At 53.2% G+C, this 23885-nt stretch overlaps 1 protein-coding gene across 2 annotated transcripts in view; it reads right to left on the reverse strand.

The window, feature by feature from the left end:
* TBC1D10A (TBC1 domain family member 10A) overlaps nt 1–22362 on the reverse strand; it is a 28789-nt gene extending 6427 nt beyond the window's left edge. Inside the window, exons 1-4 of one of the 2 annotated variants that reach the window (XM_055549935.1) lie at nt 22074–22362; nt 14529–14561; nt 4296–4395; nt 158–265 (exon numbers count right to left, since the gene is read on the reverse strand). In XM_055549935.1, the coding sequence (XP_055405910.1) occupies nt 158–265; nt 4296–4395; nt 14529–14561; nt 22074–22282 (450 nt within the window). In that variant the 5' untranslated portion in view covers nt 22283–22362. The remainder of the gene's footprint in view (nt 1–157; nt 266–4295; nt 4396–14528; nt 14562–22073) is intronic. The other variant, XM_055549936.1, reaches the window with a different exon arrangement.
* Nucleotides 22363–23885: the final 1523 nt, after the last annotated feature.

The following is a 23885-nucleotide window of genomic DNA, read 5'->3' on the forward strand; positions in this document are numbered from 1 at the left end:
GGCGCCTCAGATGAGTGGAGCCCCCAGAGTCACAGACTGACCAGGCCTGGCAGTCGGCTCTGGAGGGGAGAGGTCCCCTGAGCACAGAGGATCACTGCCCCCTCGGAAGATGTCCAGAGACGAGGAAGGGAGGGCAGGGGAAGGAAGGGCAACTCACGTCGAACTTTCCAGGGTTCTGCTGCAGCTTCACCTTGCCTCCTGACAGGTACTGCCAAGCGCGGCCCCGCAGAGAAGGTGGGATGCCCTTCTGGCACCGCAGCCGGATCTGGAAGTCAAAGGGAGGCCATGCCTGTGCATCCAGCCAGGCTGCCCGCTGCCCCCTCCCTAGCCCCCAAGAGGCTGGTGCTCATCAGGCCTTCGTGAGCACGGGGGCAAGAGCGGAACGGGGGGAAAAGCGGACTCCACCTCTGTTGCTCCAACACTGCACCGGGTCTGCTGCCAGCAGGTGACGGCAGCGGCCCTGTGTTCCCTGGCCCAGTGACAACACAGGGATTCTTGAAGTCCACACAGGATTATGAATCCCCATCTCAATTTTCTGAATCCAAATGGAACCAGACAAGTTAGAGGAGCCCCTGGGACGTCATCAGGAAGGGATCTGCACGATGTGGAACATGGCTCAGCCATAGGGAAAGCAGCTCACAAGATGACCCGGAATGTGCCCAGAGACGTGTCCTGGGTGCTTTCATGGGAGTGTTTAAGCAGCTGTGTGGCAAGATACATCCAGCCTAGAGAGGAAAGATCTCAGCAGAATTCAGGAAGAAGACGGGAACTGATCAGAATGGCTCCCCTTTGTTTGGTCAAGAATCCCCTCTCTTCTGCTCTCCCTGCCCCGAGCTCTCACGATTTCCAGACCAGGGTGGAGGCAACTGGTCTGGGTGTGAGTCCTGATCCCAGGCTAAAGTGACCCCGGCCTTCCCCATCACGGCCTGGGAGAGGGGAGGGAGGAAGTGTCTGGGGATCTCACGACCCAGAGCTAGTGCTCAATGCGTACGCTTGTTCTCTTCAACAGAAAAAAGGCTTCCACTGCCAAACCTGGCTTGAGAAAGCATCATGTTTTACAGATGGAGAAACTGAGGCACAGAGTGGGGACAATATTTAAGGTCATTCCATCAGGGACCACGCCAACTTCCAGCCACACCACACAGGCTGGAGGACCGAGCCCTGGGTGCTCACTTCTCAGGCCTCTCCAAGTCACATGGGGAGATGAGCTTCCTCTGGGCTTGAGGGCAGAGTGAGGCTTGAAGGCAGGTGCCCTGATCGTGCTCCTTGACCTCAAGGCCAAGGGTCAAAGAGATTGAGGGCAAAGGCAGAGGCACCATTCCTCTGGAAAGAGGGTGGGGAACTGTCCGGTGACACTGCCCTCGGCCCCTGCACCGAGCAGCCTGGCCTGGGGTGGAGATGGAAGCTCAGGGCAGTGGGAAGTGGACGGTGCCCGGATGATGAGTTTGAATCCAGCGCTGACCTCAGCCCATCGCCTCTCATCAACTGTAAGATGAAAATGGTAACAACTAGGATTCTATCAGATGTGGTGCACAGGGCACATGCCTAGCACGGGGCCTGACACGGTCGGTGTTAATAAATGATGGCTTCCTCTCTGCCTCTCCAATCCCGGGAGGACACCTCTGAGGCCCTGGGCCCCGGGCTCACTCCTAAGTCCCCTCATCTGGAAACCCCCTGAGAGAGTCCCCTGGGAGGCTCTCTGAGGAGGGAGCACAGGAGGCCCGGCTTCCTAATGACCAGCATAAACAAGAGAAAACTTTCCAAGGGTCAGAGGGAGTCAAGAACCAGGAAGGAGACAGGCAGGCAGGCTGAGGGCAGTGGGGGAAGAGCAGAGTGGCTGGTCAGAGGAGCCAAGTTGCGCTTCTGGGACTGCCTGCAAAGTGGGGAGAGGAAGGGAACAGAAGGGACCGGCCTGACTCCATGAACACTTTCCCGCTGCTGTGGGACTGGGGTCTCCTGAAGGAAGCCATGTGGTCTGGGCAGGCTTTGGCAAAGGGGTGCACATGACCTGGAACCACAGGCCCTTCAGGCTCCCCAGGGCCAAGCTCAGCTGAGCTGGCCCCACATATCATTGCAGCCCCATCACCCTCGGTCTGCTCAGGACCGAGGAGAGTCCAGGAATACCTTCAGTCCACTAAGCTCTCAGAGAGGCCCGGCCTCACCCAGGCCCAAGGTGGGGGAGGTGGGGATGGAGAGCTGGGAATACAGCCAGCTTCCTCGGTGGCTCAGTGGTAAAGAATCTGTCTGCAATACAGGAGATTTGGGTTCGATCCCTAGGTCAGGAAGATCTCCTGGAGAAGGAAATGGCAACCACTCCAGTATTCTTGCCTGGGAAATCCCATTGATAGAGGAGCATGGCGGGCTACAGTCCATGGGGTTGCAGAGTTGGACACGACTGAGCAACTAACCTTCCCCCTCTGGCCTCTGGCATCCTCCTCAGCTCGGGGTGCTGGAGATGTTAACCTCTTAGGGAGAGGCAGAGGTGGGGATGAGCAAGGGTAAAGCCAGAGGGAGTGCTCAGCAAATGGAAAGCACAGGAATTGCCATTATCTGAGGTAAGGCCTTGGGAAAGGAGAGTTCTGATGACAACTGAGAGAAGCCACACCTAGCCTGCTGAGCTCAAGGAGGGCAGAGCCCGACAGGGGAAGACAGCATTCCAGCCAGCACCCTGTCTCTCTGCAGGGCCTGGCGGGTCCCGGGGACTCGGGATCCGTGCAGGGGGTGGGGGTCTGGATCCACTTCTGGGTGCAGGTGTCGTCCTTCCTGTGCCACCACCTCCGACCCAGCTGGCACAGCAAGGCAGTGAGAGCTCCGGGGCCAGAGTGCCAGCAGATAAGCCGTGCGCTAGGGTTCCTGCGAGGGTGGAGTGCAGGCTCCTCTGGTGGCCCCGGCTGGGCGGGTAGCCCTGGTCTCTAACCACAGTACCAGGGAAGCAAAGGGGAAGAGGAAGTGATGCTGGCTGCTCTGCGGAGAGGAGCTCCTCACAGCTCCCCTGTGGAATTCCCATCTGCGAGGAGGCGGGGGTGAGAATGCCATAGCCATCTTCCTGCCAGCCTCGAGTCACCTCCGCAGACGTGAGAGGAGCGAAGCTCAGGGTAAAGGCCCGAGGGCTGAGGAAGCAGGAAAACAGACCCCCAGAGTCAGGCAGGAAGCAGCTGGGCAACAACTGCCTTAAAAAAGTATTTTTTTAAGTGAAATTTTTTCTAATAAGCAAAAAAAGAAAGCCCGAAAGTCTACATAGAACAGTAAGAAAGAGCCCCGGTCTGGGTGCCCCTCTCCTCCCACGGGCACAGGGCTTGACAGGAGGAGCCTCGCAACAGGACGCTCATTCCCACTTGGGCAGGGAAACTGAGGCTGGGGGAGTGAAATGATTGCCCAAAGTCACTCTGCTAGCCATGGGCTTGGAGAGTTGGGGCTGTGTGGCTGAACCCAAGCCCAAATGTGACCTTTGGCCCTGGTTTCTGCTAAGCCCTGCCGTGGCTGTGCCAGCTTGGCCCAGACCAGCATGTCAGCTGACGATGCAGGCGAGGGGGTCACTGTGCACTGGCGACTTGTGCAGAGAGACCCCAGCAGTGGGACTGCAGGCAGGCCTCCGCTCAGCCAGGGAGTAAGCAGACCCTGCTAAGGTGAACAAGAGCATCAACACACGTGTGGTGGACAAGGATGTGCCTACAGTGTGGCAGAGCTGGCACCTAAATACAGCCCACCAGAAAAGAACCACTGGCATTTTCATTTTTATGAGACCATTAAACTGTGAAGTCACTTTTCCTTCTTTTTGCTTTGGCTAGGGGACAAGAGGGAACTCATCGAATTAATCTAGAGGGTAAAGAAGGCCCCTTATTGTGGTGGCGAAGCGTGCAGGCACTAAAGTTAGACTCCTGGGTTCAAACTTTGACTCTGCTGTCAGTCATAAGTGGGGATACCACCACCACCAACCTCACTGGGGTGCTGTAAGGATGACCCAGCTCAGTGCCCAGCACGCTGCGTCCACATACATTAGCCACTATTAGTATATCAAGTCCGCCCCTAGGTGGTAGGCAGTGGTAAAGACTTGCCCCAGGAGCACTGCAGGAAAGCTGCCTGAAGGGCCTTCAGCTGAGCGCGGCTCTGCAGTGTGACTCAAGGAAAGAATCTGCGTCAGTCTGAAGTCATCTGGGAGGACCAGCTTCTGTCCCCATTTCCAAGCCGGTGGGGGGACACTGGGCGGCTGGAGACCCTTCTGCTCCTCCAAGTAATGCAGCCCCTGCCTCCCCCACTGCGACTCCCAGCCCCAGGCCTAAGGCCAGGCCCCTCACCTTTTTGTGCTTCTTGGCCATCCACTTGTCCCAGTTGTTGAGCATGTCCAGCCACTTGGACTCCCTCTGCCTCAGCACCTCCAGGGGGACTTCCTCCAGCCTGTGGAGCAGAGGGCAGGGCCCGTCAGAGGTGCCAAGAGAAGCAAAGGCCCTGGCTGAGGCCCCAGGTACCAGCCTGGTCAGTCCCCGTCCCTCCCCCTGCCCCTCATCCTGCCATCCCCTACGGGGCTAACTCAAGAACCCTCTAACACAGACGCGAGGGACACTACGCCCTCCCTAGAAGGCACAGGCTGAAGAGACACTAGGTTCAAGCACTCACTCCCCCATGTGTCAAGGGACCAGGGGCCCCAGTGCCTGCACCTGTGCACCAAAGCACAGCATTCCCACCCTGGATCTGTGCTGATAAACAAGCCTCTTCAGAGAACCAGCGTGCACGGTACAGAGCTGGACGGAAAACTAGTCAAACAAGTACAGGGACACCATGCTCACCTCTGCATTCTAACAAAGCTAGTTACTCATGGTTTCCCCAATTACGCCCTGGCCCTGTTCCCCTCTCAGCCTTTGCTCTTGCCAGTCCCTTTGCGGAAACACACTCCAAGTTGTCTCTGCCTATCCAAATTCAATTACACTTCAAAGCCCCACCAGACACCACTTGAATTTGCACATCCACTCAGAGAACCACTGCCACAGCTATCCAGGCGGAGCTCTAGGGCCAGGGCGTCTGGATAAACTGTGGGGTACAGTCATGTGACTAGAACAAGTCCCAGCCCTCACGGCGCTGACATTCTACAGGCTCTGAATGCCCACGAGAGCTGGTGGGGAAACACCTCAGCTTGGAGACCTACCCCGGGCAGCACCGAAGCAGCTGCGGCAGGCTGGGCGAGACCCCTGGCTTAGAGGGTGCTTCGAGTGAGTGAGTTCCTTCGGAGGAGGGAGTCCCTGGAAGTTCCTGAGTTCACATACCCACGGGGCAAAGAGAAGAAGACTAGCATCTGAAGGCTGCGTCCTCTACACGTGCTTCCTTGTGTTCAGCCTACAGAGCAATACTGGTAAGAAAACAGTGAGAATAACGTGTATGTGTCCTTCTCTACACACACATACACACTCTCAGAATTATTTTTAAAGTAGTAGATTATGGATCTTTTAAATTTCTTTCTTGTGCCTCTCCCCCTTTTTTTCCAATAAAAAAATACTAGCATTATTGAGAGGTAAGATACCCAGGAAGGGTATATTGCTTAGAGTCAAACAGCAAATCAGTGGAAAAACCTAGACTCAAATCCAAGTCAGATCATAGCCAAGGGCCTGCACTCTGCACTGCCTGACCTCCCAGAACGCAGCGTGGGGTGGAGGCTCTCAGGAACAGGACACAGCGGGGCCAGGGTTTGGCCCAGGCCTTGAGTCTCTGATTCTCTTTCTACAGGAAGGAAATGCACTGCTAGAACTTTTACTGGTTGGACGAGCAGTGGGAGGGGCCCTGGCAGAGCAGAGCTCCCAGACACAAAAGGGCAGGTCCTCTTCTTCGGTTTTTTATCTGGAGAACTGCACAGGCCTGAGAGCAGCCCTGGTGCTGATCAGCCGAGGAGAGACAACAGTCCCTCCACACAGGCCACCCGCCCACCTCTCACCACCTGAGGCAGAAGTGGGGCACAAGGACCGGCCCCCTCCTATCCCTCCCCTCAGGAGAAAAGCAGAGACCACACCTTTAGATCAGGTAATCTACAAAGAAATGTGTGCACATCTCCAGGCAGCCCCCAAACACCCAGGTCGCCTCCCATCACTACAAAGCACTCCCTCACACAAGTCAGGGGATGAGCCTTCTAGTTATCTAAACTAAAGGAGGTAGCCACATGGAGTCAACAGGAAGTTCTGGCAGCTATGAATGTGGATAATATCTGATCCAATCGCCCCACTGAGCAGAAGAGAAAATGGAGGCTCATAAGAAGGCAAGGCTTTTGCCTGAGATTACCAGTTTCCAGACAATTCCCATCTGATTAAATACATACCCATCTGACACCCTGACCCTCTAGTCTGTCTCTGTTGATAAGATCTGACAGCAGGGCCACAGAGATACCCAGTCTCCCAACTACAAATACACAGGGGAACACGTTCAAGCTCAGTGTTCTTTTAAATGATGTCAGATAACAGCTTTTGCAGTTTCAAAGACCCAGCATCAAACCTCAAACCGGAATTTCAAATGGGTACAAAACAAACTACCATATTTCCTGGATTCTAAGGCACTACTGATTTTAAACTGCACCATTGATTTGGTAAGATCATCTCAGAAACAAACAAAAAATCCACTACTACTTTAAATGTACATATTCATCGAAAGATCTATTTTTATTTTCAAAACCTCAAATTGGGAAATTTTGGAGGAAAGACGGTCATTTGAGTGGCCTCTCCTCCAACAGCAGAGGAGTTGAACCACCTGCTGGACCCGGCACTCAGCACTTCACCTTCTAACTACAGGTGAACTTCTCTTCACACACAGAATGTGCTCCTGAATGGCTGCACACTACCCATTTTCTTAAAAATCAGAAGGTTCACATCCAGTCTGGTGGGTCAGGATCTCAGAAGGCATCTGATTAGAGTGCTGTCTGATACAGAAATTCCTTCTGCAATAGCCTCTTGCCCTCTCTGAGCCTGTTTGCTATACAGCTGGATGGCCTGCCCTGTGAACTGACCCTCAAAAGATGCCCAGAAAGGAGCTGTGACGTAGACTGGGGTCTGGGCATCTCTACAGATGACATGACGGTGTGGAGCCCCTGAGGTGGCTTCCTCCTAATAATGGGGGGAGAGTGTGAGCCAGTTTCCAGTGACAGGGAGGCTGACCAAATAGCCAACTTAAGGGACCAAACGGCCCATGGAGATGCTTCCAGCCTGAGAGTTTCACTCACCCTTGCAGAAAACTCCTCTGTCCTTAAGGTGGCCTGAAGGAGTCTCCGCAACCAAGAGTCTAATGAGGACAGTCTCTAGTGGAACTCCTCAGGGCTGGGCCTTCATCATCTCCAGGTGAAGTCACCCTCATTGCTGAAGCCATACTGTTAAGTTTTCTGGTACTTTCTGTCTACTGCAACACCCCCTTCTAAGGCTGCACAATTCTCAGCCAGATCAGCCTCATATTAGACAAATGTAATTATCCCTCATCACTCACCCACCCCTACCTGGAATGCCTTTTCTTCTCCCCTCTCCAAGTCACAGCAACACTTTTGGGGCCCAACATAATAAAAATGACAACTTCAACAATAACAGCAGCAATAGTAGTTACCATTTTTACATCATTTACTACTTACCAATATCTTTCAAAATATTTATATATTACTTAAAATACTAATATATATATACACATGTATCATTTTCATGTATCTTTCATAATAACCCAACCATAACATTCTCTCCATTTTCCAGAAGTCGAATCCAAGACTTAGTAAAGTTAAGCGCCTTGCTCAAGGCCATGTTGTCGCTGTTTAGTCTCAGTCATGTCTGACTCTTTCGTGACCCCATGACTGTAGTCTGCCAAGCTCCTCTGTCCATGGGATTTCCCAGGCAAGAACACTGGAGTGGGTTGCCATTTCCTTCTTCAGGGGATCTTCCTGACCCAGGGATTGCAGGCAGGTTCTTTACCTCTGAGCCACCAGGGAAGCCCCCAAGGCCATGCAGCTGCATTCAAACCCAGGCTTGCCTCACTCCGCAGTGCATGCTCTGAACCCCAAAGTCAAGCCCTTAGCCTCCACACAGCTGCTGTGCCTGCCCAGATCTCGTTAGCTGTCTTCCAACCTGAAGACCTTCATCTTGCCTACTTACAACACCATTTCTCCAAGCTTTTAAACTGAAACTCACAGTATGAAATACATTTTGTACTGAGACTATACACACACACACATAACCAAAATACATTTTATGAAAAAAATTTCTCCTACATGTACTAAAGCACCTGATATTTTCAGTTCAATTTTTGTATTATTCTATCCTACTTCCTACTTCTTTTTTATTTTTATGCTGGTCACAATCTCCTAATCAATTTCAGCACTAAATCACCAATGAATCAAGACGTGATGTGAAATGAGCAGTTCATTACAACTTGGTCATGTTGTTCAACCCTGTCACTCCCTAACCGGACTGGGTCTTGAGCTATGTAACTCCTACTGTGTACCTCTCGGATACCGACAGATGCCTGCCTGGTTATCTCCATGACATCGTTACTTTCATCTATTGCCTTCAGGGCTATAAGCCACTGCTGCCTACAGCAATTGTATTTGTGCCCCTAGTAGCCCAGTGAGAGCCTCACAGATTAATTACTATTTCCATTGGACCCATGAGAAACCTGACCCAATCAGAGAGATTGTATGACTTGGGCAAAGTCACAAAGCTATTAAGTGGAAAACCAGAGCTTCTCTTTGCCACAGTGACTCCTGTGCTGCTTCTCCCTCCCCTGGGAAGACTGGGAGGAAATCAGGCCGCTCTCCAGATGCCACCCTGGGGCTCTATCTCTGGCCCTCAACCCCCTAGAGACAGTCTAAGCCTTCCTCCAGTGCTCTGACTGTCCCAGACCCTGCCCAAACCTAGCAAAGCTCAGCAAGGCCAATACGCTGGATGGGCAAAGCTCACAAGCACACCCTTGACCACCCCCTCCTGGGGAAGGAGGCACAGAGGAGACAGAAACATGCAGCTAGAGGGTGACTGAGCCCAGATTCTGCTGGGCTCTCAGCTAAGCTGAGCTGAGCCGTGCCGTGCCGTGCCGCAGCCCAAGGCAGCAGTGACAGCCCATTGACACCAGCCTCCCCCCCTCCCCAAACCCAGAGGCTGAAGACTTCCAAGAGACGAGACGGACAGGACCAGCTCCCAAGGCTACCTGAGACCCAGGTTCTCTCCGCCTTGTCCTTCCAGCCATGCACTTTCCACCCAAGAGCGCCTCAGCCCCTCTGGCTGGCAGACTCAGCCAGGTGTGGCGCCTGTGCCCATGACCCCTTTATTCAAAGGTGTCAGATAAAACCTGGTCCCAGGGAACCAATGTAACCCCCCTCCGCTAAGCCTTCCTCTCCAAACCAGCCCAAACAAAAAGAAACACAGCCCAAGCATAAGGCCCAAGGTTGAGACCTCGGGATGAATTCTCCTCATCTCAACCATCAGGAAGGCCATGTGGAGTGTGGGAGACAGTAAAAGGAGTGGGGACCTTGAAGCCAACCGACCGAGGTTCCATTCCAGCTCCTCCACCTGGGAGACAGACCTTGAAGTCTCCACTTCATCTTCAAGTGGGACCACACACGTAAGGTCTAAATGAAGAATACATGTGTGTAAGGGCCCAGCCTGGCGGGTGGCCAGCTAATGGCAGCTCTGAGGGGACCAGTATTTGCAGCTTGCCTAGCACTTTCCCATCCCTCTTCTCATCTGACTGGTCTGCACACACACAGCAGGGCAGGACTATCCCCATTTTACCCACGAAGCAACTGAAACCCCAAGAGATTAAGCCGTTTACTCAATGATACACGGACTGTGACTGTCAGCTTCTGACCCAGCTCTGCCACTCTGAGCTTCCAGTTCACCACCTGTAACATGCGGGCAAGGCCACCCCTTTGGAGGGCAGCAGGAAAGACCACATGAGACAGGAGGAACTAACACACTTCCAGCACCCATTCTGCACCATTCCCGCCAAGCACTACATAGGCACACAATTCCCCAAGGAAGCAGCTTTTATTATCTCTACTTAACAGACACGAAAACTAAAGTTTAGCACAGCTGAGTAATCTGTCCAAGGTTACACAGCCTGGAAGCAGAGATGCCAACTGAGCACTAAGCCATCCAATAAATATAAGCTGATCCCCATGTAACAGGGCCTCAGTATCTGTTACATTCCCTTCCTCTTCCTTTACCACCCAGTAGACAACCACTGCTCTCTGTGCTGAGACGGCAAGAGTGAGCAAGATGCAAGTGTGGAAAATTGGGAAATGGATGTGCAATCACAGATCCAGGGACAACAAGGGTGGGGGAACTCCCCTCTCCCACCCAGAGCTGGAAAAAGGAGTGAGGCTAAACAAAAAGGCTGACCTACTTTGCACGCTGAGTAACAACCTCTGGAGTTCATTAATCTAAGTGGTGGTAATGACTAAAAGTATAAATAGCCTTTATGCCAGCTCCACAGTCACCCATGATAGGAAACGAGAAGGCAGGAGAGGGTGGGCTGGTGATCTACAAATGGCCGATAGTCAGGGCTGGAAGGCCTGTGAGGTTCTGGAGTGAGTCCCCAGGCAGCTAGAGAGGCCTAGGGACCAAAGGGTACGTGATCTGCCTGAGGTGGCGCTGTGAGTCAGTGCGGGGAAGCAGGATGGTCTGCAGCAGCCTGGTGCTCCCCCCTGCGGCCTGGCAGCCCCCACTTGGAGGCAGGGCAGCGCGCGGGCTCCCTGTCTAGGTGAAAGAGTCCCGCTTGCTTCACTCTTCCCCGACACCCCGTGCAAGCTAGGTCTGGGCCTGCCTCCCTTTCCCACAAGGAATTCCCTGGCTTTGCTCCTTGCAGCCCCGGGTCAGCGCATAATGGTAAACAGGTTCTCGCCACCCTTCTCTGGCCTCGGTGCACTGGGCCTCTCCCCAACTCTCCACTCGGCACAGCCCCACCCCCTTGACGTCAGAGGCAAGAAATGGTTCCTTTAAGCACCAGCCTTGCTGGTTCCAAAAAGCAAGGAATCCCCCCGCCCCCGACTCCCACTCAGCTAGGGAAAGGCACAGACCAGAGCAAAAACCCCCAGGGCAGCTCTCTCTGACCAGTGCAGAGAGGTATGGAGACTATTGGGTCTTCCCTGGTGGCTCAGCGGTAAAGAATCCACCTGCCAGTGCAGGAGATACGGGTTTCATCCCTGGGTCAGGAAGCTCTCCTGGAGAAGGAAGCAGCAACCCACTCCAGTATTCCTGCTTGGGAAATCCCATGGACAGAGGAGCCTGGTGGGCTACAGTCCATGGGGTCGCAAAGAGTCAGACACAACAGAGTAACGAAACAACAACAAAAATGGAGACTATTCTCAACTGGAGACATGCCTTCTCCAAGCCCCCACCCCTACCAGGCAGAGTATTACTTGAAACTCCCCTCTGGCAACTGGGTCCTCAGGTCACAATCTCACTGTGGGCACCATGACTCATGTACAGCCCCTTACCCATCCTTACAAAACTGCTGAATTTGATTGATAGATCTTATCAATTTAGTCTTGACTCACTGTTTATCTCTGCCAAGACTCCTGCAAGGATCCCTACTGCCCACCTTGTTCAACAGAACTTCAGGCTCTGGCTCCCAGGCCTTCCTAGTCCCTCTGCACATCCCCAGCCCTATTTCTAGACGGCCCTCTCTCTAAGCTGCCCACCCTCACCCCTACCCTGACTCTAATTCAGTACCACTTGTTTCCCGAGGCCTCATTCAGAACAGCCTCTCATCTCTACAAAGTCCTTCCTAGCCACTAAAGGAACAGAACACAATCAGCGCCTCATTACATTCCATGCACATCTCTCCAGAGCCTGCATTCCAGGCCCTGACTCTACAAAGTTGAATAAAACGTAGGTCCTGCCCTTGGGGTCAATCTGGCAGAGAAGACAGATGGGGGAGTAAATAACTAGCCCATACAGAGGTGCTATCACAGAAGCGAGGAGTGTGGAAGGCGCTACGAGACTGCAAGAAGGCCCCAGGTTGGGGGTGTGGGTGTTCAGGGAAAACCTTAAAGGGAGCTGACTTGTTGGGATGATCCTTGAAGGGTGACAGGAAGTAGCCAGGGTGGGAAAGGGGAAACAGCACATCAGGCAGAAGACCCAGGATGAGAAAGCACACATTAATGGAAAAGAGCCTGGTGTGTTTGGGGAATGTGAGCAGTCCAGTGGAGCGAGTCTGGCTTCTCTGCCTGACTGTCCGGTCCGCTTGCTGAGGCAGCATTCCATGAGGTGTGCTCTTGGGGGCAGGGACTCTGCCAACCACTCTCCCCAGTGTGTCCCGACCCTAGAACAGAGCCTGGGGGCCTGTGTTAGTTGCTCAGTCATGTCCGGCTCTTTGCGACCCCAAGCCCTATAGCCCACCAGGCTCCTCTGTCCATGGGATTCTCCAGGCAAGAGTACTGGAGTGGGTTGCCGTTCCCTTCTCCAGGCCTGGTTGGTGCCTAGCTGGTGCTCAATAAAAGTATGTTGACAGGTTCAGTGGCTCTGTGACCTCGGGCGCTCTAAGTTTCAGCTTTCTCCCCAGTGAGATGGGAATACTATCCTCTGCCTTGAAATCAGAGGGGAAAAGCAGGAGCACAGAGAGCTTGATGAAGGGCACTCCCTCCCCGGCCTGAGTCCAGCGATGGATCTTCCTTGAAGCCCAGCACAGGGCTGAGCCCAGATGTGTTTGATGATGGCCTTTTACAACGTTTTAATTCTATATTCAATTAACATAATTGAATGTCTGTTATAACCCTTACCAGGCAATTGCTATGGACCAGACATGGTGCTCAGCACTTAGATTATTTCATTTAATCCTGACAACAAGCATATGAAATAGGTCCTCTAATTATCACCTCCACCCCGCCCTTGGGCAGATGTAGAAACTCAGGTTTTTCAGCAAGCCAGTAACTATGCACCAAGGGGAGCAGAGGACACCTGGGAGGTGTACCCAGGCCCTACTTCTGCTCTGTCACTCAGCTCTGGCACTGACTGAGTGATGCCATATGCTGTGTGATGCTTGGCAAGTCACTTCACCACTCTGGGATCTGGGATCTACCTCTGTAAAATGGAGATTATGATGATAATAACTATATCTCATGGAGTTAAATACGGTGGTCTTGGTGAAAGCCTGGTCCACGATGCAGGCGCTTCTGCGAAGTGGCATGATCAAGTGACTGTGCTAGGGGGACGGAGGGGGTCACACAGAGGCAGGACAGGGAGCCCAGGGTGAAAGTCCACCAGGAACACAGGAGGATGGTGGCAATTATGAAGCAAACTCCGATTTCTTCCCCAAGTGACTATCTCTACCCAAGAGGGCAGAGGCCCCAGGCAGCCCTATGACTGCATGCTTTCAATTGAATCTTTCAGGAGACCCACCTCTGTTCTCACTTCCGCTTTATCTTCATGCCAAAGAGAAGACGAGGCCCTCGCATTAGGGCCCTCAGAGTCAGGGTCACCTGCAGCCCTGTTCCAGATGACTCAATGAGGAACTAACTGGGGGATTCCCAACCTGCCCTGGCAGGTCAGAAAGCTTCAGACCACAAGCTGAGTGGGACTGGCTCCCGTCTTGCCCCCAGGGTCCAAGGGTATATAGGCAGAGCACAAGGAGGGGTGTGGATCTTCAAACCCAGGGTGCCTTGTTCTCTCACCATGAGGTCAAAGGCCTGGAGTAACCCTTAGAGGATAATCACACTCGAATTGTGAGAGCCACCGTGCACCACAGAACCCTCACTTGGTGGGAGACACTGCTGGGCACTTTACCAACATCATCTCCTTATACTCACAACCATAGCGCACACGGGGCCAGTTCCCACTCCCAACGCCACCATCTGGCCCATTTGCAGACTCAGAGAGGTCAATGGCTAGAAAGTGACGGAGCCAGGGCTTGAAGCCAGTCTGCTGGTGTCCTGAACCCAGGATCTCCCAAATTTAGGTTCTCCTTTTTTGAAATCAAGACAGAGAGGGAAGCATCCTCCAAATGTGGCTGGCTAAGAAGGACCGCTTCTGGACACACAGAATCCAGGGCCCAGAGGGCAGAGAGGAGGAACAAGAGTTCTCCATTCTATGTTCCTGGGCTCCCTTAGCATCCAGCTGCTCCTGCCTCATCTTGCATGAGGTGCTGTGTGTGGAGGGCCTGGGATAGGAAGTGTGCCATCCATTGTAACAACTCAACAACAAAAACAGGACTTCCCTGGTGGCCCAGTGGCTGGAACTCCATGCTCCCAATGCAGGGGGCCCAGGTCTGATCCCTACTCAGGGAACTAGATCCCGCACGCCACAATTAAGACTCAGCACAGTCAAATAAAATTTTTTTTTTTTTAAAGAAAGAAAGAAAAAAGCCAACAAAAACAACTTGAGAAACCCACTAGGAGAAGTATAGACATTTGGAGCTGGACTGAAAGTCCTAAGGCTAGGACAGGAAGAGGGAGGAGCGGCCACACAGAAGCAACCAGCTTTGGTAAGATGGAAAACACTGGAAAGGCAGAACCCTGGCTTCCAGGCACAGTTTTCTCGCTTGTTCAGCTTAGGTTTCCCTGTCTGTAAACAGGGCAAAATAAAACTTACCCTCCTGAGTTCCCACTGCTCCTGTTAGGATCACTGCAAGGCAATGAGAAAGAAAGCACTGAGCAGACCAAAGAGCCAGACAGACCAAAGCATTCTTTGAGTTGACTGCACTCCCAAAGACATGAGGGCCATTGGTCTGACAGACAAAGAGAGGTCCTCTCATAAGAAAAACAGAGCATGCTGCAGGCTTTGGCCTTTGTGGGCTGTGCCCTGACGACCTTTGCACTTATGAGGTACCTGACAAAAGTGAGAAAGAAAGCGAAGTCACTTAGTCATGTCCGATTCTTTGCGACCCCATGTACTATAGCCTAGTAGGCTCCTCCGTCCATGGGATCTTCCAGGCAAGAGTACTGGAGTCGGTTGCCATGTCCTTCTCCAGGGGGTCTTCCCAACCCAGGAGGAATAAACTTCTCAAAGCCCTTTTCATATACTCCAAGGGCAGTCTCAGTATGTTAGAAGCAGAAGAGCTCTTCAACTTCATTCATTAAGGCTGCCTTAGTTTATATGTAAGGGAAACTGAGGCTTAGAAAGATTCAGCAAATTTCTCAAGGTCACAGGGTTAGTTAGGGGCGCAGTGAAGCCCAGGAGTTGGGTTTCCTGATCCCTGGTCAGCAGTGTTTGTTTACACATGCTCCTAATCCAGTCATCTTATTTGATCCTCATCATCAGACCACACCTGTGTCTCCTGCCCGCTATGCTCCAGGTCCTGGGAAGTCAGGACCAAGTCTGCACCCCCAGAGCCTAGCACACGGCTGCACACGCAGCACGTGCTAGGTGAAAGCAAGGAGCATTAGCCCTACGGCCAATGAGAGGACATGCTTACTCATAGACCACCAGGGTCAGTGGCGAAGCCAGCCCTGGCACCTTAGTCCCTGGGTTCAGAACCCTTTCCCATACTAGCATAAATCCACATGTCCTGCCAGAATCATCTCTGAGAAGTGCATGGTGGTGCCCATAAGGGCTGAGGGGTTCATGTACTCATAGGCACTGGACTTGCTTCCACTTCCCAGCTGAGGCACCAGCTCCAGGAACATAATAAAGACTGGAAGTGAGAGGAAGTCAGCCCTCCACTGCCAGGCTGCCTCCTCTTGATCAGCTTTTATTGTTTTTAGTTGCCAAGTTGTGTTGGACTCTTTGCAACCCCATGGACTATAGCCTAAGAAGCTCCTCTGTCCACGGGGTTTCCCAGGCAAGAATACTGCAGTGGGTTGTCACTTCCTTCTCCAGGGGATCTTTCCGACACAGGGATCGAACTAGCATCTCCTGCACTGGCAGGTGGATTCTTTACCACTGAACCAGGTGAGAAACCCCTGATGAGCTTATGCTGTGCCTGAAAGCCTTATAAACATCCCCCCCTCCCCCACCCAGCTACACACTGCCCTAAGGGAGGTTTTCCATGCCCTCAGGACTTCCTCCTCTCTGCACAGAGAGGTGGCTAGCTCTCCCTTGCCATCCAATACTTCTACCAGGAGAGACCACAAAGCCCAGCTCCACTTACCCACCCCCTCCCAACCAGGCCAGCTAATCCGCTCTCTTACTGGAGAGATACAAAGAACCCCTTGATGGGCCCTGAGCGTGCCAGCCATGCCAGGCACCTCGGGGAGCCCAGGGCTGTGACAAAGCAGTCAGCAGCAGCCCACTGTCTGCTTCAAAGGAAGGTCGCAGATGGCCTTCCTTCCCTGTGGTCAGAGGCCCTGGGATGGCGAGGGCCACTTCAGCTTGGCCAAAGTATTAGTATTAGTCGCTCAGTCATGTCTGACATTTTGCGACCCCATGGACTGTAGCCCGCCAGGCTCCTCTGTCCATGGGATTCTCTAGGCAAAAATAATGGAGTGGGTTGCCATTTCCTCCTCCAGGGGACCTTCCCAACTGTACATAAAGGAGACTTCAGCCTGGCCAAAGCCTTTGCCAAGTCCCTGCAGGTCCACACAGCTGATCAGGTACCATGCCCTACTCGCTGACTCTTCATCCTCTCGGCTCCATAACCTTCCAGACCTCTCTGCAGCCCTTCTGGGCTGTCCCAAACTCTCCCAACTGCTTTCACTGCCTGTGGTCCAGCTCCCATTCATACCATCTTCCATGCCCTCACCAGACTGACCTTAATGAAACACAGGAAGCCTCAGTGTGACACTCAAGGCCAGTCACCTCTGCCAAATCCACTTCCCTCCCCTCCCCATGCTTCACCTCATCCTCCCACCTCCCATTCTTCCTGTCACCTCCTGGCACACATTTCTCAAACAGCTGGCTTTTCTTCACACACTTCCCCTCCCATACCACGGATTGCCCTTCCTTGCTCCTTCCAAAGCCTGAATCAAGTGCCACTTCTTCTTTCTGAGCTCCTATGGGTGGAGCTGGCTGCTTCTTCCTATATATGCCCATATTAACCACAGGCTTCCTGCCCTGGGTGTGGGGCCTCAGGGATGGTGAGCACCTGGCACCCTACCTGCTACACCTTAGCAAGGCTTAGTCACTGGATTCAGTGTCAAGAAAAAAGGTTCTAGTCCTAGTTCTGCCATGTACCAGCTGGCAAATCTTGAACGCTTTCTTCTCAGAACTTCAGTGTCCTCATCTACAAAATGGGATAACCACACTTATCTGGGGAAAGTGAGGGTTCATCATGGGTTAGTGTTCACTTCTGCTCACAGGGGATGGATCTCACTGATGCTCAACCAGAGATGCAAAGTAGAAAATGAAAAGACAGGACCACCAGGTACTCCAATCTCTATGAGGAGGCAGAACATTCACTGAGCAGCTACAGTGTTGTCAGGCTCTTTGCAAGCATTAGTTCTTTTAACCCCCACAACAATCCTTCAAAGTCAGTGTTATCATAACCGTTTCACAGTGAAAAACTGAGGCTCAGAAGAGTGAAGCAATATGTCCAAGGTCACACAGACATCTGGGCTCAAAGGGTTAGGTGTGAGGCTGAACAGAGCACCTTTTTTCCCCTCCCTCAGTGTAAACAGACTGGGGGGCTGGACCAGAGCCAGGCCTTAGTGGCCCCCCGAAGGTCCTGTTTCAAACCTAGATGCTGGGAATACAAAATATCAAGCAGGTCCCACTGTTTTATCTCTTTCCCACAGCTTAGAGTTTCCTAGCAGGTGGCACACAGGCACCTTCCCAGGGCAGCAGCTGGTGATCTGGCCCCCTCCTTCGCCAAGTCAAGTCTTGTCTGAGGCCCTAGAACACCCACAGGGCTACCAAACTGGATTTTCCTTTGAAGCTGGGGGAAGGGGAGGAGGAGAGAAAATGAAGGACGTGTGGCCCCGAGTCATGGACCAGGGCCCCACATGTGCAGTAGTCTCTTTCCAGATGGGCCACCCAGGGGCCACTCCACGCCCAGCTCTAGGCTCTCCTGGGAACTGTAACAGCTCAAGAAAAGAGGATGTCCTGAACTTACAAACTGGAGAAAGTGGTGGGAAAGCAGGGAGGCAGGACCTGGCCTGTTAGGAGGGCCCTGGCCCAACAATAACTGGCAGAGACCAAACTACAAGGATGTCAACTGAGCCAGTTATATGATTTCCAAAGTCACAGTTGACTAGGAATAGTGGAGGGCCCAGGCGACAGGGGAACTGCTGTTCCAGATGTTTCTCCCTGGGCCCAGTTCAGATCCATTTCTCCCCTAACAGGAAGCCAACACCCACGGGATCCCAGACAGCACAGCTCCTCACCTCATCTGGCTTGCAGCACTGCGCACAGTGAAGCTGGGTGGGAAACTCCAGCTTCAAGAGGCCAGTCTTGGCAATCACATAGGAAAAGGAGGGGGAGGCCAGGGACCCACCCCTCTCAGGCCATCTTCCTCAGGCCAGAGACCTGGTATCCACTGGTATCCTTCTTTCCTTTCTTGACCAACTCCAAAAGGGACCCCTTCCCCACAAACAAGTCTGCTCCTCCTGTCCCCAGAGTCCTCTGGCCACCAGTCCCTGCTGAAGATCCTTCTTTCTTCTCCTCTGGTCCACCTTGGACTTCAACAACCAGCTCAGCTGCCAGCCACGCCAAAGGGGCCAATGCTATCAGCACTTGGTCTGCGCTCACACCACCACAGGGCCCTTCACTGGCTGGCTGCTTTCTTGCCTCTCCCTATCACTGGCTACTGCTCCACGGCGGGCAGGGACCATCTCAGGCCCCACAAAGGTTCCCTGCAGACTCAAAAGACAGACAAGGTGAAGTAAAGAGGGCCTAGGGCTGGGAATCAGGAGTTCTGGGTTTACTTCCTGGCTTTGCTCCCAACTGACTGAACAGGTGAGGTTAATCATTTCCTTCAGGCCTCAGTTTACCTATCCATAGGATGAAGGCCATCTCTAAGGTGGCTTTCAGCTTCCTGACTTGAAATGTGTGTCAGAAAATGTTAACTGATCATTTACTTCTCTGCAGGCCTGAGAACAAAGTGAATAAGCCTGGTCCCAGGGAATTCCCTGGTGGTCCACTGGTTAGGACTCTGTGCTTTCACTGCCAAACTGCCAAGGGTCTGTGTTCAATCTCTGGTCAATCCCAACTCAAGATCCCACAAGCTGCAGCCAAATAAAAAAGGCCTGGTCCTAGTTCTGATGCTCATCAGTCTAATGAGTGTAACAAAGTGGTAATGACAACACAGTCTTATCCTTGCTGGACCATCTCTGTGGACCTCTCACACTGCTTAGGGAGTCAAAGTACTGAGCTAAGCCAGGGAAGGTAAGGGCACACAGGTTCCTGTTAGGGACCTTCTGTTCTACCTGTCCAGGACTTGGTTTACTGCTGGGGCCACCAGACCATATTAACGGGTGGGAAAGGCAATGGAAACGGTCCTGACTTGGGAGTCAGAACCTCTGGTTTCAAGACCTGGCTCTGCCACTGGTGTACTGTGTGAGCTTAAGCAAGTTCCTCTCTTCTCTGTGACTTCAGTTTCCTCATCGTATAAGAAGTTAGGGTTACACTGGTCAAATTCTTAAGATCCCTTCTATAGGAGGGATATAAGTCTATGATTTTATGATCTACTCACAACAGGCACCAAGCAGTCACCTGAGGAGGTAGCTTCTGATCTACTTTCCTCCCCTACCCCACTAGCCCCTGGCAATTGCCAAAACTGTCTTAAGACAACCTTTGGCCCAAGATGGCTGAAACAGACCTTTAATCTGGAGCCAGAGTCCTGGCCATCTCCACTGCAGCCATCAGGGCTAATGTTTCACTTCTCTGGGCTAGCACATGGACTCTTAGCCCTCAACCACGAGACTGGGTTCAGGGCGGTCACTCTGAAACTTCCCATAACTTCCTCTCTTATGGCCTTGGGCAGGAACTTACTTTTGGCTATTTTTTTTGAACCACAATATTGACTCTACAGGGTACATCCAAGTTTTCAGACACCAGAGATTTTAGGGTGGCCAACAGGGTCAAGAAAGTGAGGCAGGGAGAGAGGAAGAGACCTGGAATCCCACCTCAGCCCCAGCCCTATAGACACCAATGATGCAGAGGGCATCTGCAAAGCCCGGGTTTGCGGTTGGAGGGTGGGAAAGACAGATGTCTGGCTGTTTGGTTGGGGACTACAGCCAAAGGGAGGTGCTCCCACTGGGGCCTCTCTCTGTTCACAAATACCAGAGGTATGCCCTCATTTTCTCCTCAATTTTCAGACCCTTAGAAGGCAAAGAAAGGAAACTAACATTTTCCTAGGCCACTACTTGCACCAGGCACTGTGCTAGGCACTTTTGAATACTTAATCTCTACAGTAATCCTGGCAATAGGTGTTACTGTTGCCCTTTACAGTGAGTAAACAGGCTCAGAGATTCAAGCTCTTGCCCAAGGTCACACAGCCAGCAAGTGTGATTTCTTCCTAAATCTGGCCTTTTCCCACTATTTCACACTGCTTTGTACCCTGAGATCTAGTTAACTTCCTGATAAGCATGTAGTAGGAATTTTAAGTAGGAATTTTTATCTCCCAGAATTCACTAGCAAATCTGAACTCTTTCCTTCCAAGCACCCACAAATGCAACTGGTAACTCCTTTCCCACTTTTGACCTCATCCCTCCCAAGACCCTAATCTCTGGTGTTTGCTCTTCAATTCAAAAATATACCCAAAGTCCTCTTTGGGTTCTCACAAGCTACTCCCTGGGGAACTGTGACAAAGCTTCAAGTCAGAGTGAAGGATCAGAATAAGGGGTGTTCTCTGAGTTCTGGACTGGACTAGGCTTGGCTTGCTCTGAGCAAGTGGGAAGAGGCTGGAGGGTAAAAGAGAACTCTCCTTAGGGGAGGGGCCTGCATTTCTCTCCAACTTTCCAAAGGAGAAGGAGGTCTGGTGAATACGAGGCTTTGGGACCGTGGAAAATCCCAGAAGTGAACTTTATGGGGTTGCTTGTGTAGGGTGGGTATCTTACAGATGGTCAAGCCTCTTCCATAAGTCATAAGAGAGGCTGAAGAAGCCTTAGACGATCACAGCTGGTCAGAAAAGGGGAGGAAGGACCCTCTGGAATAGGGTCATGGCTGAGTCCTGTAGGCTCTGCCAGGTGATTGTGTGGTGCTCTCTATTGAAGGGGAGGCACATCTCAAGGGAGGCTTGTCAGCTCCGGGCAGAACACTGGTCTCAAGTGACAGGACAGCTGGGATGTGAGTGGGCTCTGGAATCCATCTTTCCTAAAGGGATCACCAATCCATACATATGATCCCTGTGAGGACTGGACTCAGGGAGTACTCTGGGGGCAGAATGTGGCTGCTCAGCTCGCCCAGCTTGGAGGGAAGGTGCTGCTCCACTGCCTCACACTGCTCTGCCTGCCAGCTGGGGGCTCCTGGGTGTGGGAAATCTAGGTGTGCTATGAGCAGGTCCCCTGCTGTCTCCTTGCCTGCACTCTGGTCTGCGTTTGAAGAGGAAGCGTCGACAGTCTGTCCTGGAGGTGAGGTACCATCCCCCTGAGGGTATTGGGAAGGGGCAGTGCCTGCCCACCTGTTGCTGGTGACAGGGAGAAACTTGCCTCTGAGGGGGAGGGGGGCATTCTCTGTCCCTTCCATGAGGGGAAGTGACTCTCTATCGCAAGGTGGGAGGGAGGTGACCAATGTCAGTCTATCTAGAGGTCCCTGTGCCTTGAGATGAGGGTCAGTCTGTGCCCGAGCGCGGTGGGGGCAGGGCAGCCCGTCCCTCTGAAGTCGGCCTAAGGTGTCCCCTTGATGTGGCGGTGGCGGCTGCTGAGACAAGGACGTCAGTGGGTCTGGTAGGGGGCGGGATACGGAGAATACCGCGCTGTTGGGGGAGGGGAGACCACCTATGAGCCTGTCAGGAGCCGGCCGAGCCAACCAGCCCTAAGGCGAGGGTGGCAGCGCCGGGGGTGGGAAAGGTAGCAGTCGACCTGTGCGCTCCGGTGAGGAGAGCACTCTAGGCCCTTCCTAGGGGCGGGTCAGTCCGCCGGGGGTGGGGGTGGGGGTGGGGGGGAAGGTGCGGGTGGGGCAAAGGAGATAAGGGATTGTTGTTCCTAGTTGGAAGGGAGACGTGTCTGTCCTTCCCGAGAGCGGCTCTGTCAGCGTCGAGGCACCGCCGCGGGTCCTGCCCCGGCCCCTGGTCCCCTGGCTCCGAGCCCCAGCGATACTCACGCGCCCTCGGCGCCCTGCGAGCCCACGATGAAGCCGAACTTGTCGATGCGGCGCTCGGCGAAGCCGTTGGTCTCTGAGTCGGAGCCCAGAGAGCTGAGCTCGTCGGCGGCTGCGGCGTCGGGGCCCGGGGCCAAGCTCTCCCGGGTCCCCGACAGGCTCCCCTGAGCTGCGGGCGCGCGCGGCCCGTTCTCTTCGAGGCTCTTCGCCATCCTGGCCGCGCCCGCCGCCTCAGCTTCAGCGGCCACCTCAGCCGCCTCAGCCTCCCGACCTCCGCCGACGCCGCCGACGCCCCGCCCACGCGCCGCGCTCATTGGTCTCCGCAAAGCCGGGGGCGGGGCCCTAGGGCTTCCCGGGCGCTTCCTCCCCGCAACGCCCAATGGGTGCCGCGGACCCCAGGGCCCGCCCACCTCCCCCAGGCTGGCGCCAACAGGCCCGACGTGAGGGGGCGGGGCAGCCGTCACCCGAAGCCCTCCCCCCCGAGCTGCCAATCACCGAGGGCTCACCTGAAAGAGCTTTAGGGCTTTTCCGGATTAGCCTCTGCCTGGCGTATACCTGCAGCACCGCGAAGGCAGAGACCGAGGGCGCCCTCTGGGAGTACTCGCCCTCTCCTCGCGAGACCTTAAGGATGTGGGTGAGGATTGTTTTCCCATTCATTTACGAGTAGCTCTGAGGAGACTCGGGATGGGTTCGGGGACTCGCCCAGGGACATGGCAGCTTGAAGAGGTAGGCTGAGACAGAAATTCAGCAGCCCTTTCCTTCCCCTGCTCACTGCTTCTGGGGCCTATTCAGTTCAGTTCAGTCGCTCAGTCGTGTCCGACTCTTTGCGACCCCATGAATCGCAGCACGCCAGGCCTCCCTGTCCATCACCAACTCCTGGAGTTCACTCAGACTCATGTCCATCGAGTCAGTGATGCCATCCAGCCATCTTATCCTCTGTCGTCCCCTTCTCCTCCTGCCCCCAATCCCTCCCAGCATCAGTCTTTTCCAATGAGTCAACTCTTCGCGTGAAGTGGCCAAAGTACTGGAGTTTCAGCTTTATTGCTGCTGCTGCTGCTAAGTCGCTTCAGTCGTGTCCGACTCTGTGCGACCCCATAGACTGCAGCCCACCAGGCTCCCCCGTCCCTGGGATTCTCCAGGCAAGAATACTGGAGTGGGTTGCCATTTCCTTCTCCAATGCGTTAAAGTGAAAAGTGAAAGTGAAGTCACTCAGTCGTGTCTGATTCAGCTTTATTAGGGAGACCTATTTAATAAGAATGACTTCCCTGGTGGCTCAGATGGTAAAGCGTCTGCCTACAATGTGGGAGACCCGGGTTCGACCCCTGGGTCGGGAAGATCTGGAGAAGGAAATGGCAACCCACTCCAGTATTCTTGCCTGGAAAATTCCATGGACGGAGGAGCCTGGTAGGCTACAGTCCATGGGGTAGCAAAGAGTCGGACACGACTGAGTGACTTCATTGTCAATGTCAATAAGAATAATGACCAAGGACTGTTGAGCCACTCACTGCCCTGAATGACTTCTACCTACTTTCTCTTATTTCTCCAAGAGCCTCACTGAGATATATGATTGGGTTTTAAGTATCTTTGTATTGTTGTGCAGCCATCACTGTAACCTAATTTTAGAACATTTTCATCACTCCAAAAAGAAATAAATTCATTCCTTCCTTACCAGTCACTCCCCATCCTTCCTCCCCCAGTCCCTGGCAACAACTAATCTGTCTCCATAGTTCTGCTTTTTCTGGACATTTCATATACATGGCATCATACAGTGTGTGGCCTTGTGTCTGGCTTCTTTCACCTCAGATGTTTTCAAGG

Source organism: Bubalus kerabau, chromosome 16, assembly GCF_029407905.1.
Source record: "Bubalus kerabau isolate K-KA32 ecotype Philippines breed swamp buffalo chromosome 16, PCC_UOA_SB_1v2, whole genome shotgun sequence".
NCBI lineage: Eukaryota > Metazoa > Chordata > Mammalia > Artiodactyla > Bovidae > Bubalus > Bubalus kerabau.